General features: G+C 45.3%; 1 protein-coding gene across 3 annotated transcripts in view; it reads left to right on the top strand.

Moving 5' to 3' along the window:
* The window catches only part of LOC143285510 (maestro heat-like repeat-containing protein family member 1), an 82,196-nt gene that overhangs the window by 52,878 nt on the left and 13,574 nt on the right, over positions 1–15,744 (top strand). For all 3 annotated transcript variants that reach the window (XM_076592845.1, XM_076592844.1, XM_076592846.1), the window contains 10 exons: positions 511–663; positions 3,351–3,505; positions 4,702–4,867; positions 5,210–5,344; positions 6,923–6,996; positions 8,181–8,318; positions 10,023–10,143; positions 11,203–11,349; positions 13,842–14,030; positions 15,222–15,377. In XM_076592845.1, coding sequence (XP_076448960.1) covers positions 511–663; positions 3,351–3,505; positions 4,702–4,867; positions 5,210–5,344; positions 6,923–6,996; positions 8,181–8,318; positions 10,023–10,143; positions 11,203–11,349; positions 13,842–14,030; positions 15,222–15,377 — 1,434 coding nt within the window. The remainder of the gene's footprint in view (positions 1–510; positions 664–3,350; positions 3,506–4,701; positions 4,868–5,209; positions 5,345–6,922; positions 6,997–8,180; positions 8,319–10,022; positions 10,144–11,202; positions 11,350–13,841; positions 14,031–15,221; positions 15,378–15,744) is intronic.

Here is a 15,744-nt window from a genome sequence, read left to right on the forward strand (position 1 = left end):
GGGTTGTATGAACAAACTTAGCAGCGCTGTTTGCTTATTGTTCAGAATGTTTCTAAGTCCATGGTAAACTCCATATACTTAGGAACATTCTTAACTCTAAGCAAACTTGGCACTGCAGAGATCGTCTCATGCAACCCAGCCCAGTTGTTGTTTTCACCTGCCTTGGTTATATTTCAAGGAAAGAAAAGATAAACACATGTACACAACAGCTGTAACAAGTGTAGACAACATAAGAGACAAAACAGCCACGACTAATGAACTCCCGGACAATAGCAGTAATAACAAGGAAGGTGTGATAAATGATGAAGTGATCTGGGAGGTGTGATAAACGATCAGGTGATATGAGAGGTGTGATAAATGATGAGGTGATTTGGGAGGTGTGATAGATGATGAGGTTTATTTGGGAGGTGTGATGAAAGGGTGATCTGGGATGTGTGATAAATGACCAGGTGATCTGGGAGGTGTGATAGATGATCAGGTAACATGAGGTGTGTTTGGTACCTGACCCAGGTGGTAGCGAAGAAGGTGAGCAGTGACCAGCTGTACCCGCTGATCGAGTCACTGCAAGAGGGACTGATGGACTGCCAGTCACACTCCTCCTCTGGTGCCTGTGTCGTCCTCAACGGCCTGATGAAACAACGTGGCAACGAACTGTATGAAAAGGTCAGTTGTTCTGTGTGTGTGTGTGTGTGTGTGTGTTTGTGTGTGGAGGGAGTGGTGTTTGTGTATGTGTGTGTGTGGAGTGGGTGGTGTTGTGTATGTGTGGAGGGGTTAGTGTTGTGTGCATTTGTGGAGGTGTTGGTGTTGTGTGTGTGTGTGTGTGTGTGGAGGGGGTGGAGTTCTGTTTGTGTGTGGAGAGGGTAGTGTTGTGTGTGTGTGTGTGTGGAGGGGGTAGTGTTGTGTGTGTGTGTGTGTGGAGGTGTTGGTGTTGTGTGTGTGTGTGGAGTGGGTAGTGTTTTGTGTGTGTGGAGGGGGTAGTGTTGTGTGTGTGTGTGGAGTGGGTAGTGTTGTGTGTGTGTGTGTGTGTGGAGGGGGTAGTGTTGTGTGTGTGGAGGTGTTGGTGTTGTGTGTGTGTGTGGAGTGGGTAGTGTTGTGTGTGTGTGTGTGTGTGGAGGGGGTGGTGTTGTGTGTGTGTGTGGAGGGGTTAGTGTTGTGTGTGTTTGTGGAGAGGGTAGTGTTGTGTGTGTGTGTGTTTGGAGGGAGTAGTGTTGTGTGCGTGTGTGGAGGTGTTTGTGTTGTGCGTGTGTGTGCGGAGTGGGTGGTGTTGTATGTGTGTGTGTGTGGAGGGGGTAGTGTTGTGTGCGTTTGTGGAGGTGTTTGTGTTGTGTGTGTGGAGTGGGTAGTGTTGTGTGCGTGTGTGTGTGTATGGAGAGAGGGTGTTGTTGTGTTTGTGTGTGGAGGGCGTGGTGTTGTTTGTGTGGGGGGGTGGGGAGGTGATGGTGTGTGTGTATGGAGAGGGTGTTGTTGTGTGTGTGTTTGTTTGGGGGTGGGGGTGGGGGGGTTGCGTATGTGGAAGGGGTAATGTTGTGTGTGAAGGGGGTGTTGTGTGTATGTGGAGGGGGGGGTGTTGTGTATGTTTGTGGAGGGGGAAGTGTTGTGTGTGTGTGTGTGTGGAGGGGGTAGTGTTGTGTTTGTGTGTGTGTGTGTGGAGGGGGTAGTGTTGTGTGTGTGTGTGTGTGGAGGGGGTAGTGTTGTGTGTGTGTGTGTGTGTGGAGGGGGTAGTGTTGTGTGTGTGTGTGTGGAGGGGGTAGTGTTGTGTGTGTGTGTGTGTGGAGGGGGTAGTGTTGTGTGTTGTGTGTGTGTGTGGAGGGGGTAGTGTTGTGTGTGTGTGGAGGGGGTAGTGTTGTGTGTGTGTGGAGGGGGTAGTGTTGTGTGTTGTGTGTGTGTGTGGAGGGGGTAGTGTTGTGTGTGTGTGGAGGGGGTAGTGTTGTGTGTGTGTGGAGGGGGTAGTGTTGTGTGTGTGTGTGGAGGTGTTTGTGTCATGTGTGTGTGTGGAGTGGGTGGTGTTGTGTGTGTGTGTGTGGAGGGGGTAGTGTTGTGTGTGTGTGTGTGTGTGTGTGGAGGGGGCAGTGTTGTGTGTGTGTGCGTGTGTGGATGTGTTTGTGTTGTGTGTGTGTGTGTGGAGGGGGTGGTGTTGTGTGTGTGTGTGTGTGTGGAGGGGGTAGTGTGTGCATGTGTGGAGGTGTTTGTGTTGTGTGTGTGTGTGGATTGGGTGGTGTTGTGTGTGTGTGTGTGTGTGGAGTGGGTAGTGTTGTGTGTGTGTGTGGAGGTGTTTGTGTTGTGTGTGTGGAGTGGGTAGTGTTGTGTGTGTGTGGAGGGGGTAGTGTTGTGTGTGTGTGTGGAGGTGTTTGTGTTGTGTGTGTGGAGTGGGTGGTGTTGTGTGTGTGTGGAGGGGGTAGTGTTGTGTGTGTGTGTGTGGAGGTGTTTGTGTTGTGTGTGTGTGTGTGTGTGGAGGGGGTAGTGTTGTGTGTGTGTGTGTGTGGAGGTGTTTGTGTTGTGTGTGTGGAGTGGGTGGTGTTGTGTGTGTGTGTGTGTGTGTGTGGAGGGGGTAGTGTTGTGTGTGTGTGTGGAGGTGTTTGTGTTGTGTGTGTGGAGTGGGTGGTGGTGTGTGTGTGTGTGTGGAGGGGGTAGTGTTGTGTGCATGTGGAGAGATGGTGTTGTTGTGTTGTGTGTGGAGGGCGTGGTGTTGTTTGTGTGGGGGGGAGGTGATGGTGTGTGTGTGCATGGAGGGGGTAGTGTTGTGTGTGTGAGAGACCAGACAAATAGTTTACTGAATTGCATGCACGTGTGTGTGTGTGTGGAGAGGGAGTTGTTGTGTGTGTGTTTGTTGGGGGGGCGGGGGCGGGGGGGTTGCGTATGTGGAAGGGGTAGTGTTGTGTGTGTGTGTGAAGGGGGTGTTGTGTGTATGTGGAGGGAGGGTGTTGTGTATGTTTGTGGAGGGGGTAGTGTTGTGTGTGGAGTGGGTGGTGTTGTGTGTGTGTATGTGTGTGGAGGGGTTGGTGTTGTGTGTATGTGTGTGGAGGGGGTGGTGGTGGTGTGTGTGTGTGCATGGAGGGGGTAGTGTTGTGTGTGTGTGAGACCACACAAATAGTTTACTGAACTGGGCCGTTTGCCCATGTCAAAGGGAACAGTGGGGCAGGGACGAAAATCAAACTTGCAGAGGTTTTTATTCTGCACCTTGCTCCTTCCGGCATTTCAAGAGCAAATGTCTTTTAAGGTCAGAATTCCAAAACAAAGGAAGATTTCACAACACTACATATGTGTGTGTTCTTTACATACATATATGAGAACAAAACTTTTGTATAAGCCTCTGAAAAAGAAAAATGGTGAGTGCAATGCGGTGTGTGCAGGTGAGCGAGCTGCTGAAGAACCTGCACGACAAGCTGAGCCGCATCCAGTTCAGCATGACCAAGACGGGGACTCTGCGCACCCTGAGGACGCTGGCCTCACACCACCTGGCCCCCTTCCTCACCGCCCTCCTACAGTACCCCGTGCCCTACAGCAGGTAGGTGGGGGGGTTCGGGGAGGGGGAGGTGGAGGTGCTTGGTGATGCTGTGCTTTGTGGTGTTAGTGGTGGGTTTTGTATTGTATTGTATTACTCTTTTCATCACAACAGATTTCTCTGTGTGAAATTTGGGCTGCTCTTCCCTGGAAGAGCGCATCACTACACTGACAGCACCACCTTCTTTTTTTTTTTTTTTTTGTATTTTCTTTCTGCCTGCAGTTTTATTTATTTTCCTGTTGAAGTGGATTTTTCTACATAATTTTACCAGGGACAACTCTTTTAGTTGCTGTGGGTTCTTTTACTTGTGCTAAATGCATGCTGCACATGGGACCTCATTTAGTGTCCAAATGACTGGCGTCCAGGCCACCACTCAAAATCTAGTGAAGGGGGAGAAAATACTGGTGACTGTGTGATTCGAATCAGTGCACTTAGATTCTCTCACTTCCTAGACGGACACGTTACCTCCAGGCCAACACTCCACTTGTTGATGGTAGTGGGGTTTGTTGTTGATGGTGGTCGGTTTCTGTATCATGGTACTGTTGACAGTGAGGTAGTGGAGATCTGACAGAAGTATCATGGTACTGTTGACAGTGAGGTAGTGGAGATCTGACAGAAGTATCATGGTACTGTTGACAGTGAGGTAGTGGAGATGTGACAGAAGTATCATGGTACTGTTGACAGTGAGGTAGTGGAGATGTGACAGAAGTATCATGGTACTGTTGACAGTGAGGTAGTGGAGATGTGACAGAAGTATCATGGTACTGTTGACAGTGAGGTGGTGGAGATGTGACAGAAGTATCATGGTACTGTTGACAGTGAGGTGGTGGAGATGTGACAGAAGATGTGACAGAAGTATCATGGTACTGTTGACAGTGAGGTGGTGGAGATGTGACAGAAGAAGTATCATGGTACTGTTGACAGTGAGGTGGTGGAGATGTGACAGAAGTATCATGGTACTGTTGACAGTGAGGTGGTGGAGATCTGACAGAAGAAGTATCATGGTACTGTTGACAGTGAGGTGGTGGAGATCTGACAGAAGAAGTATCATGGTACTGTTGACAGCGAGGTGGTGGAGATCTGACAGAAGAAGTATCATGGTACTGTTGACAGCGAGGTGGTGGAGATCTGACAGAAGTATGGTACTGTTGACAGTGAGGTGGTGGAGATCTGACTCTGAAGTATGATACTATTGACAGTGAGGTGGTGGAGATCTGGCAGATACTGGCCCAGGATGCTCAGCTGACAGCGGCCATCTTAGAACACTTTCTGGAGCTACTGCAGAAGTCGCTGCCTTATGAAGAGAAGACTGACCCAAGGGACAAAACCAAGTTTGTACGCACAGCCACCACCGTGCCTCTCGCTGTGAGTTCCATAAATTTGTGGCTGTGATGCATGTGTGTGTGTGTGTATGTGAGAGAGAGAGAGAGAGATTTAGTGACTGTGTTGCAGTGTTTTCTACGTGTTTGTGTTGTTTGTGTGTTTGATGTGGTTTGTGTAATGTGTGTGTTTATGACTTGTTGTTATAAATATCATTATCATTATTGTTGTTAATGTCATTCCATAATCGTTATTTTTATTATCATTATGGTTATTGTTGTTATTATTGTCATTAATGTTACTATTGTTATTATTATCCTTATTATTATTATTCTTATAACGTTTTGAACAGGAGTTATTTCCATGTGTGAACTGGGTTTGTTGCAGGTGACATTTGCTCTGGTGGAGATGTTCAAGGTGGAAGAGACAGGGGAGCCGGTACAGAAGATTTACCATCGGTTGTTTGCCGCCTGTCTGGTCCGTTTGGGCTCCTCTGTGGGCGTCAACCCCCCCAAAGCACAGGTCAGTCTCTTTTCCTGTTTTTTTTTTTATCCCTTTTTTTGACTCACTTGTGTAAACAAAGTGAGTCTATGTTTTAACCCGGTGTTCGGTTGTCTGTGTGTGTGTGTGTGTGTCTGTGTGTCCGTGGTAAACTTTAACATTGACATTTTCTCTGCAACTACTTTGTCAGTTGACACCAAATTTGGCATAAAAATAGGAAAAATCCAGTTCTTTCCAGTCATCTTGTTTAAAACAATATTGCGCTTCTGGGATTGGCACAAAAAAATAAAGAATGAAGCCTAATTATATGCAAACTGCATTTACTGTTATATTTATATTTTTTGTATTCTCTAAACTTGGCACTTTGATCTGATATTCTGACCCAACAGCTAGAGCAGTCATTATTATCATTTTTTGTTCAAACAGGAACTTCTTTTGCTAAGCATGGAATTTTTATTTATTTTGCAAACGTTTTGGTGCAGATAGTAAAAAGGGGAAATTACTCTGTAATGCTAGTGGAGTTAATTTGCTTTAAACTGATCTTTCTCATCTTAAACATTACATTTTGAAACAAGAGAGGCAAGGCCTTCAAGACTCACTTGTGATGCACTTTTTTAAAAAAATCCAAGCTTTTTATGTATTGAGTATAATTTCAAAATGTAATGTTTAAGATGAGAAAGATCAGTTTAAAGCAAACTAAGTTCCCCAGCAGAGTAATTTCCCTTGTTCTGCAATCTACACCAAAACGTTTGCAATAAATAAAACTTCCATGCTTAGCAAAAGAAGTTCCTGTTTGAACAAAAAATGATAATAATGACAGATCCTTTGTTGGGTCGAATATCAGATCAAAGTGCCAAGTTTAGAGAATACAAAAAATATAAATATAACAGTAAATGCATTATACTCAATACATAAAAACTTGGATTTTTTTTAAAGTGTATCACAAGTGAGTCTTGAAGGCCTTGCCTTTCTTGTTATCATTTCTTTTCATTTCCTGCCAAGCAGATTCTGCCAGCAGTGAGTCAAGTTTTATATTCGAATGTCAAGTATTGGGTTGTTGTAGTTTGTTTTATTGGGGTTTTTTTTTTGCTGCCCCATCATCTGCACCGTTTCAGTGGCATTACTCCCACGCCGCTCATTTAGATTCCCTGATACACGGCCACACCCGGGTTTGTCCGTCGCAATTCCAGCGTCAGCAGTCCACAAGGAACCGTCGATGTTAGGTCGCCAGGAGGCCACACACCAGAGGAGACCCTGCACTGCTGCTGAGTCACTTCAGTGGTGTTCAGTGGTGCCTGTTCCATTTTAACATATTTAGGACACCACCTACTAAGCCCGCTACTGGGTTGTTGTAGTTTTGTTTTTTTACTGTCAGGAACTGATAGTTAGGGTTGTGATTTTTTTCAGTCTAATTTTTAGGGGGGTGGGGGGGAGGGATTGTGTGTGTGTGAGTCTTCATTCACGAGGTTGAAACTTTAGTTGAAATGCGTTGTATGGGTTCTGAGACGTGAATTCTTTGTGCTGTGAGTTTGATACAAGAGACGCATTGACCTGTGCTGGGGTCCTGGAGATGCTGACTGTGTTGGGTGTTCTCTTCAGGCAGAGAAAGAAGACCTCAAGCCAAAGGACAAGAAGAAAACTGTGGTGAAGGAGAACAAGATCACTCCCATAGAGTGAGTGCTAGTGTTGCTGTTTTGTTTGGTTGGTTGGGTTTTTTTTATTTAATATCTTTTCACTTTGAGTGATATGAGACATGTGATATGTATTTGTATTTCTCTTTTCATCACAACAGATTTCTCTGTGTGAAATTTGGGCTGCTTTCCACAGGGAGAGCGCATCGCTACACTACAGCGCCACCCTTTTTTTTGGGGGGGGAGGTATTTTTTCCTGCGTGCAGTTTTATTTGTTTTTCCTATCGAAGTGGATTTTTCTACAGAATTTTGACAGGAACAACCCTTTTGTTGCCATGGGTTCTTTTACGTGTGCTAAATGCATGCTGCAAACAGGACCTCGGTTTATCGTCTCATCCAAATGACTAGCGTCGAGGCCACTGTTCAAGGTCTAGTGGAGGGGGAGAAAATATTGGTGGCTGAGCCGTGATTTGAACCAGTGCGCTCAGATTCTCTCACTTCCTAGGTGGTGATTGAGGCGATTAAGGGGTTCCTCAAGTGTTTCAAGAGTGTGGTGTGTGTGTACTGAAGACAGAGCGCTTTGTGTGCACCAGGGTGGCGATAGAGGTGATGAAGGGGTTCCTGGAGCATGTGAAGAGTGCAGACCTGCAGGTGTGTGTGTACTGAAGTCAGACAGTGTGGTGTGTGTGTACTGAAGACAGAGCGGTTTGTGTGCACCAGGGTGGTGATAGAGGCAATGAAGGGGTTCCTGGAGCGTGTGAAGAGTGCAGACCTGCAGGTGTGTGTGTACTGAAGACAGACAGTGTGGTGTGTGTGCCACAGGGTGGCAATAGAGGTGATGAAAGGGTTCGTGAAGAGTGTGGTGTGTGTGTACTCTGAAGACAGAGTGTGGTGTGTGTGTACTGAAGACAGACAGACAGTGTGGTGTGTGTGCCACAGGGTGGCAATAGAGGTGATGAAAGGGTTCCTGGAGCGTGTGAAGAGTGTGGTGTGTGTGTACTGTGAAGACAGAGTGTGGTGTGTGTGTACTGAAGACAGACAGACAGTGTGGTGTGTGTGCACTGAAGACAGACAGACAGAGCGGTGTGTGTGCACCAGGGTGGCGATAGAGGTGATGAAGGGGTTCCTGGAGCATGTGAAGAGTGTGGTGTGTGTGTACTGTGAAGACAGACAGTGTGGTGTGTGTGTACTGAAGACAGACAGACAGAGCGGTGTGTGTGCTCCAGGGTGGCGATAGAGGCGATGAAGGGGTTCCTGGAGCGTGTGAAGAGTGCAGACCTGCAGGACGCCCTGGACAAAGAAGGCATGTGGGAGATGATGACTGACGACGTCCAGTTCACTGAGGCCATCACCATCCTGGCCAGGTCTGTGCTGTGGGGTGTGTGGTGTGGTGGGTTGTGTTGGATTGTGTCGTGTTGTGCTCCATTGTGTTGTGTAGTGTTGTATTGTGTCATGTTGTGTACTGTTGGATTGTGTTGTATTGTGGCATGTTGTGTACTGTTGGATTGTGTTGTATTGTGTCATGTTGTGTACTGTTGGATTGTGTCATGTTGTGTAGTGTTGGATTGTGTACTGTTGGATTGTGTCATGTTGTGTACTGTTGGATTGTGTTGTATTGTGTCATGTTGTGTACTGTTGGATTGTGTTGTATTGTGTCATGTTGTGTACTGTTGGATTGTGTTGTATTGTCATGTTGTGTACTGTTGGATTGTGTTGTATTGTGTCAGGTTGTGTACTGTTGGATTGTGTTGTATTGTGTCATGTGGTATTGTGTTATGTTGTGCTGCATTGTAATGGATTGTGTTGTGTTGCATTGTGTTCTGTAGTGTTGTATCGTATTGTATTGTGTCTCGTTGTATTCTATCGTGTTGAGTCAGATTGTGTTGTGTATGGTTGCATTTATTGTATTGGATGGTACTGTATCATATTTCAATGTATGATACATTGTTGTATTATACTGTATTGTATTTTATTATATTGATATGGATGGGTACTTTTTTTCCACCTGTTTTTGGTCAGAGACCAAACTCTAAGTGCTTTACAAACACAGTCATTTGCACAACACAGTGCCTACCTGGGTAGAAGCAACTGAAAGCTCCTCTAGGTGTTCACCATATGTTACCTGTGACATTCAGTCTTCGGCCACTGCATGCATCAGCATGTGTACTGGAGTGGAATTTTCATCAAAATTTTGCCAGGGACATCCCTTTTGTTGCTGTGAGTTCTTTTACATGTGCAAAGTGCTAATATGGAGGTAAATTTTAAATGAGCTGAAAGAGATTTTTTTTTTTTTTTGGTTGAAGCAGACAAGTATTTTAAATTGAATTGAATTGAAATTTTGGAAATTATAGTCATAAAAGTTGACCGTTTCCATTGCTGAAGAAAAATGTGAAAGAAACCTTCCTTCAACTCTTTAAAGTTTTTGCTTGTCTTCCCCGAATGAAACAATGCAGCAAGAAAGAAAGCGTCCATTAACTCTTTCAGGGTTGTGTTTTATCTTCCCCGCATGAAACAATGCAGCAAGAAAGAAAACGTCCATTAACTCTTTCAGGGTTGTGTTTTATCTTTCCCGAATGAAACAGTGCCGCAAGAAAGAAAGCGTCCATTAACTCTTTCAGGGTTGTGTTTTATCTTCCCTGCATGAAACAGTGCAGCAAGAAAGAAAACGTCCATTAACTCTTTCAGGGTTGTGTTTTATCTTCCCTGCATGAAACAGTGCCGCAAAAAAGAAAACGTCCATTAACTCTTTCAGGGTTGTGTTTTATCTTCCCCGCATGAAACAATGCAGCAAGAAAGCGTCCATTAACTCTTTCAGGGTTGTGTTTTATCTTCCCCAAATGAAACAATGCAGCAAGAAAGAAAGCGTCCATTAACTCTTTCAGGGTTGTGCTTTATCTTCCCTGCATGAAACAGTGCAGCAAGAAAGAAAACGTCCATTAACTCTTTCAGGGTTGTGCTTTATCTTCCCCGCATGAAACAGTGCAGCAAGGAAGAAGACTTGCGTGCAGTGTTGATAGCGTTGCCCTGACAGTGAGTGGTGGTGACGGTGTGCTGTGCTGTGTGGACAGGTGTCTGGTGTCCACACCAGAGGACAGTCAACATACCAGCAAGATCGTCACCTCTCTCACCTCCACGCTGGGCAGCCTCTATGAAAACCAGCGGGTCACTGTTGCGGCGTTTTTTGCCGAGGTGAGACTCTTTTTTTTCTTTCTTTTTTTTTTTTATCCAGTGGTTTATTATCAGTGATAGTGGTGCTGGGATTTACACTGTAAAAAACAACAACAAAAAAAACAACTTTAAGAAAGGTGGTTCCCTGTGGACTGCCAACGCTGGAACTGCGAAGGATGAACCCGGGTGTGGCCGTGTATGGGGGAATCTAAATGAGCGGCGTGGGAGTAATGCCGCTGAAACGGTGCAGATGATCGGGCAGCAAAAAAAAAAAAAAAAAAAAAAAGAAAGAAAGCACCCGTGGTTATTTTGTGAGGGGGGGACTGCTAGGGGTGAGACACATGTTGATAGTAATAATGATACTAATAATAAGTGATAATAATGGTAATGAAATGATATATTTTATTGCACCGGTGTTCAAAGGCATAGACTTTTCTATTACATGATTTGCAGCATGAATGCTGCTGGAGTGTCTACCATGGTCAAGTTCATGAAAACAAACATGGCATAAAAATGTCATGTGTGTGTGTGTCTGTGTGTATGTATGTATGTCTGGATATCTTTCTCTCTCTCTCCATATATATATATATATATATATATATATATATGTGTGTGTGTGTCTTGTGTGTGTGTGTGTTGATATCTGCGTGTGTGTGTGTGTGTGTTGGTATCTGTGTGTGTGTTTGTGTGTGTGTGTTTGAGTATAACTATCTCTGTGTGGTTGATATCTGTGTGTATGTGTTAATATAGCTATTTGTGTGTGTGTGTGTGTGTTGATATCTGTGTGTGTGTACGTGTGTTGGTATCTGTGTGTGTGTGTGTGTGAGTATAACTATCTGTGTGTGTGTTGATATCTGTGTGTGTGTGTTAATATAGCTGTTTGTGTGTGTGTGTGTTGATATGACTATCTGTGCGTGTGTGTGTGTGTGTGTTGATATATGTGTGTGTGTGTGTTGGTATCTGTGTGTGTGTGAGTGTGTATAACTATCTCTGTGTGTGTTGATATCTGTGTGTGTGTTAATATAGCTATTTGTGTGTGTGTGTGTTGATTTGACTATCTGTGTGTGTGTGTGTGACCAGCTGATCAACCAGCAGTGTGCGGGTGACGACAGCCTTGTGGAGCTAATCATGAACAGCCTTCTGGGTCGCCTGGTGGACACCTCCCACATCGTGCGCATGCTCTGCATCCGGGGCCTGGGCAACATCTCCAGCGTCGGCAAGGAACAGGTCTGTCACCTCCACACCCTGGGGGTCACGTCGGCCATTGGCAGTGTTTGTCGTGCAGGGTGCTGCAGTGGTGTTTGTCCTGCACAGTACACAGTGCTGCAGTATCTGAACAAGAGAAGCCCACATAATGTGCTACACACACAGCACAATAATCACACATCACAGTGCTGCAGTAGTGTTTGACCTGCAGAGTACACAGTGCTGCAGTGTAGTGTTTGTCCTGCAGGTAGTGTTTGACCTGCAGAGTACACAGTGCTGCAGTAGTGTTTGTCCTGCACAGTACACAGTGCTGCAGTAGTGTTTGTCCTGCAGAGTACACAGTGCTGCAGTAGTGTTTGTCCTGCAGAGTACACAGTGCTGCAGTAGTGTTTGTCCTGCAGAGTACACAGTGCTGCAGTGTAGTGTTTGTCCTGCAGAGTACACAGTGCTGCAGTGTAGTGTTTGTCCTGCAGAGTACACAGTGCTGCAGTGTAGTGTTTGTCCTGCAGAGTAGTGTTTGACCTGCAGAGTGCACAGTGCTGCAGTAGTGTTTGTCCTGCAGAGTAGTGTTTGACCTGCAGAGTGCACAGTGCTGCAGTAGTGTTTGTCCTGCAGTGTAGTGTTTGTCCTGCAGAGTAGTGTTTGTCCTGCAGAGTACACAGTGCTGCAGTAGTGTTTGTCCTGCAGAGTAGTGTTTGACCTGCAGAGTGCACAGTGCTGCAGTAGTGTTTGTCCTGCAGAGTACACAGTGCTGCAGTGTAGTGTTTGTCCTGCAGAGTACACAGTGCTGCAGTAGTGTTTGTCCTGCAGAGTAGTGTTTGTCCTGCAGAGTACACAGTGCTGCAGTAGTGTTTGTCCTGCAGAGTAGTGTTTGTCCTGCAGAGTACACAGTGCTGCAGTAGTGTTTGTCCTGCAGAGTACACAGCGCTGCAGTAGTGTTTGTCCTGCAGAGTACACAGTGCTGCAGTAGTGTTTGTCCTGCAGAGTAGTGTTTGTCCTGCAGAGTACACAGTGCTGCACTGTCTCAACAAGAGAAGCCCACATATGTGCTACACACACAGCACTAGAATCACAATCAGTCAATGTAATTACATATTACACACAGTATGCTTAAATGGTAAGGTGATGTAAGCCTCAGTCGCAGTCATACACATGTAATAATCAGTCTCATAGTGATACACATGCAATAATCACAGTCTCATAGTCATACACATGCAACAACTACACTCTCATGGTCATGTACATGCAATAATCACAGTCTCACAGTCATACGCATGCAATGATCATGGTCTCACAGTCATACGCATGCAATAATCACAGTCATACACATGCAGTAATCACAATCTCACGGTCATACACATGCAGTGATCACAGTCTCATGGTCATACACATGCAATAATCGCAGTGGTCTCACGGCCATACGCATGCAATAATCACAGTCTCATGGTCATACGCATGCAATGATCACAGCCATACACGTGCAATAATCAGTCTCACAGTCATACACATGCAATAATCACAGTCATACGGTATGAATGGATAAAAGACATAAAATGCTAAATGCTACATTGTTGTGAAGCTCACATGCATAAGTGCACACACACACACACACACACACACACACACACACACACGAGGACTAATTAGTCACTGAGTTTTGTAAACTTCCTTAGTTAAAGAACAGAGACATTGGCTGCTGTTGACAGTATTGTCATCAAGTGCTGACAGAAAAAGAAGGGGTGTGGGGGGGAGAGTTAACAGCTGCTGTCCACTATGTCTTTCACACAGACAGCATTTTTGTTCTGTTCAAAACATCACCATCTGCCTTGATAGAAATGTTATTTCTGCTTGTCCTTTTTAAGAACTGTCATCTGTGAAAGAGCTTGTACATTGCGCTAACTTGTATGTTTCTTCAAAATACAAGAATGCTTTATTATCTCTGAAATAGAAATTGTTGGCATGTTTGCTTTTAAAAAGACAACATAAAAAAAGACATTTCATTTATGGTAGAACGCAAAGTTTCGTCATTCAATAAACATATTCATAAACAAATATTTAACACAGCACAAGCTTATGCAGTGCAATCTGTGATAACCTCCTTTGGTTTCTCATACAGATCTGAGCATTCTGTGACCGTGCTGGCACTGACATGACTTACGTGGGCGCATTCCTTGTGGTATAGGTGCAAAAGTACTCTACAACCATCCTGTTGGTGATGATGGCAGGCATGGACGACAAGGAGGATTTACATGGGTACATGTCTTGTGGTACAGGTGCAGAAGTACTCAACTATCATGAAGGACAAGGAGGATTTACTTGGGTACCTGTCTTGTTGTACAGGTGCAGAAGTACTTAACAACCACCATCCTGTTGGTCATGACGGCAGGCATGAACAACAAGGATTTACATGGGTACAGGTCTTGTGGTACAGGTGCAGAAGTACTCTACAACCATCCTGTCGGCCATGATGGAAGACAAGGAGGATTTACATGGGTACATGTGTTGTACTACAGGTGCAGAAGTACTCGACGACCATCCTGTCGGCCATGATGGCGGGCATGGACGACAAGGAGGACCCCGAGGACTACATCACCATAGAGGCCATGAGCGGCTTGTCCCGCATCCTGTCCGAGATCGACGAGAGTCACATCCGTGCCATCCTCATCAACGTGGCCCTCAAGATCAGACCCTGCTTTGAAAAGGTTCGCATGTATGTCCCAGAGTGTGTGTGTGTGTGTGTGTGTGTTCTGTGGTTCATGAGTGTGTCCAGGCAACAAGTCCACAGCACAGTGTTGTGATCCTGGTTTTATGTGTCCCTTCAGTGTTGTGTCCTTTCCTCTTCATTTCAGGTTCACACAGATTGTTTGTTTTTGCATAGTAAAGTTGTAGGAAAAGGGGTTAACAGATTGCTGAGCTGATCTACTCTGTTTCCGATTTCCCAGAGTCAAACATTCCACAGTTGGCCACCGCTCTTTCTCCGTCTCAAGACCTTACACTTCGAATGAGTTCCTTCTTTCATTTTGTGAATTTACTGCACTCAGCTCTTTCAAGTTTGGCAATACCACTACTTCTTAGTGGCTCTCCCCTCCCCTCACTCTTTCTGGTCTACAGTGTCTACAGCTGTCTGTTGACACATGTTTTAAGTTGTGTCTTCATCTCTCTGAATCAAAGTCTTGCATGTGTGTAGATGACTGGTATGAAGGCGCTTTGATTTGTCTGTACCTAAGATTAAACGCTGTTTTGATACCATTATTAGTCGTCGTCGTCTTCTTAGTAGTCGGTTATAGTCTGAAGATGACACAGTCTGTGTTGTTAATGATGGGAGCACAGGTGGCTTTGCATTGCAACACTGGAAGCACACAGGTGTATGCAGGCTTGAGCTGAGTTTCACAGACACCTGTGCATGAGGTGGTTTTAATAACCTTTATCATCATCATTATTATTATTATTATTAATATTATTATAGCACAGTGTATTTTCTTTGGGGGAGGAAGGTGGCAGAATGGTTAAGACGCTCAGCTGCCGCCAGTACAGAGTCCATGAGGGTGTGGGTTCGAATCCCGCTCTCGCCCTTTCTCCCAAGTTTGACTGTAAAATCAAACTGAGGGTCTAGTCTTTCGAATGAGACAATAAACGGAGGTCCTGTGTGCACTTTGTGCACTGAAAAAGAACCCATGGCAGTGAGAGTGTTGTCCTGGCAAAATTATGTAAAAAGAAATCCACTCTGATAGGTGCACAAATATATAAGCATGCACTCAAGGCCTGACAAGCGTGTTGGGTTACGCTGCTGTCAGGCATCTGCCTGGCATATGTGGTGTAGGGTATATGGATTTGTCCAAACACAGTGACGCCTCCTTGAGAAACTGAAACTGAATATATTTTCTGGCCTCCAGGAAAAGCCGGCAGTGCGTGCCCAGGCCTTCATACTGTTCGGCAACCTGTCGCGGTTTGGTGACGGTCCGTCCCTCACCCCCTTCCTGGAGCAGATCCACAGCAACATCATCAGCCTCCTGCTGCACCTCAACGACGTCGACCATGAAGTCAGGAAGGTGGGCAGAGACACAGTGTCTGGGTCTTTTCCTTCTTTGTTTTGTCACACAGTTCCTGTCTCTGCAGTCACCAGTGTGTGTGTGTGTGTGCGTTTGTGTGTGTGTGTGTGTGTGTGTGATGTGACACTGAACAAAAGGTGGGCAGAAACATGACATCTGGGTCTTTCCCTTCTTTGTTTTGTCACACAGCTCCTGTCTGCAGTCACCAGTGTGTGTGTGTGTGTGTGTGTGTGTGTTGTGACACTGAACAAAACTCCTCCTCCACACATTTTTTGTTTGTATCTGTTCATTAGCTTTAACGAGTGCTTCCCAGCAATGTTATAATTATGTGGTAAAATCATGTGTTTGAATGCAACAAATGTTTGAA

This window comes from Babylonia areolata, chromosome 9 (assembly GCF_041734735.1).
Source record: "Babylonia areolata isolate BAREFJ2019XMU chromosome 9, ASM4173473v1, whole genome shotgun sequence".
Taxonomy (NCBI): Eukaryota; Metazoa; Mollusca; class Gastropoda; order Neogastropoda; family Buccinidae; genus Babylonia; species Babylonia areolata.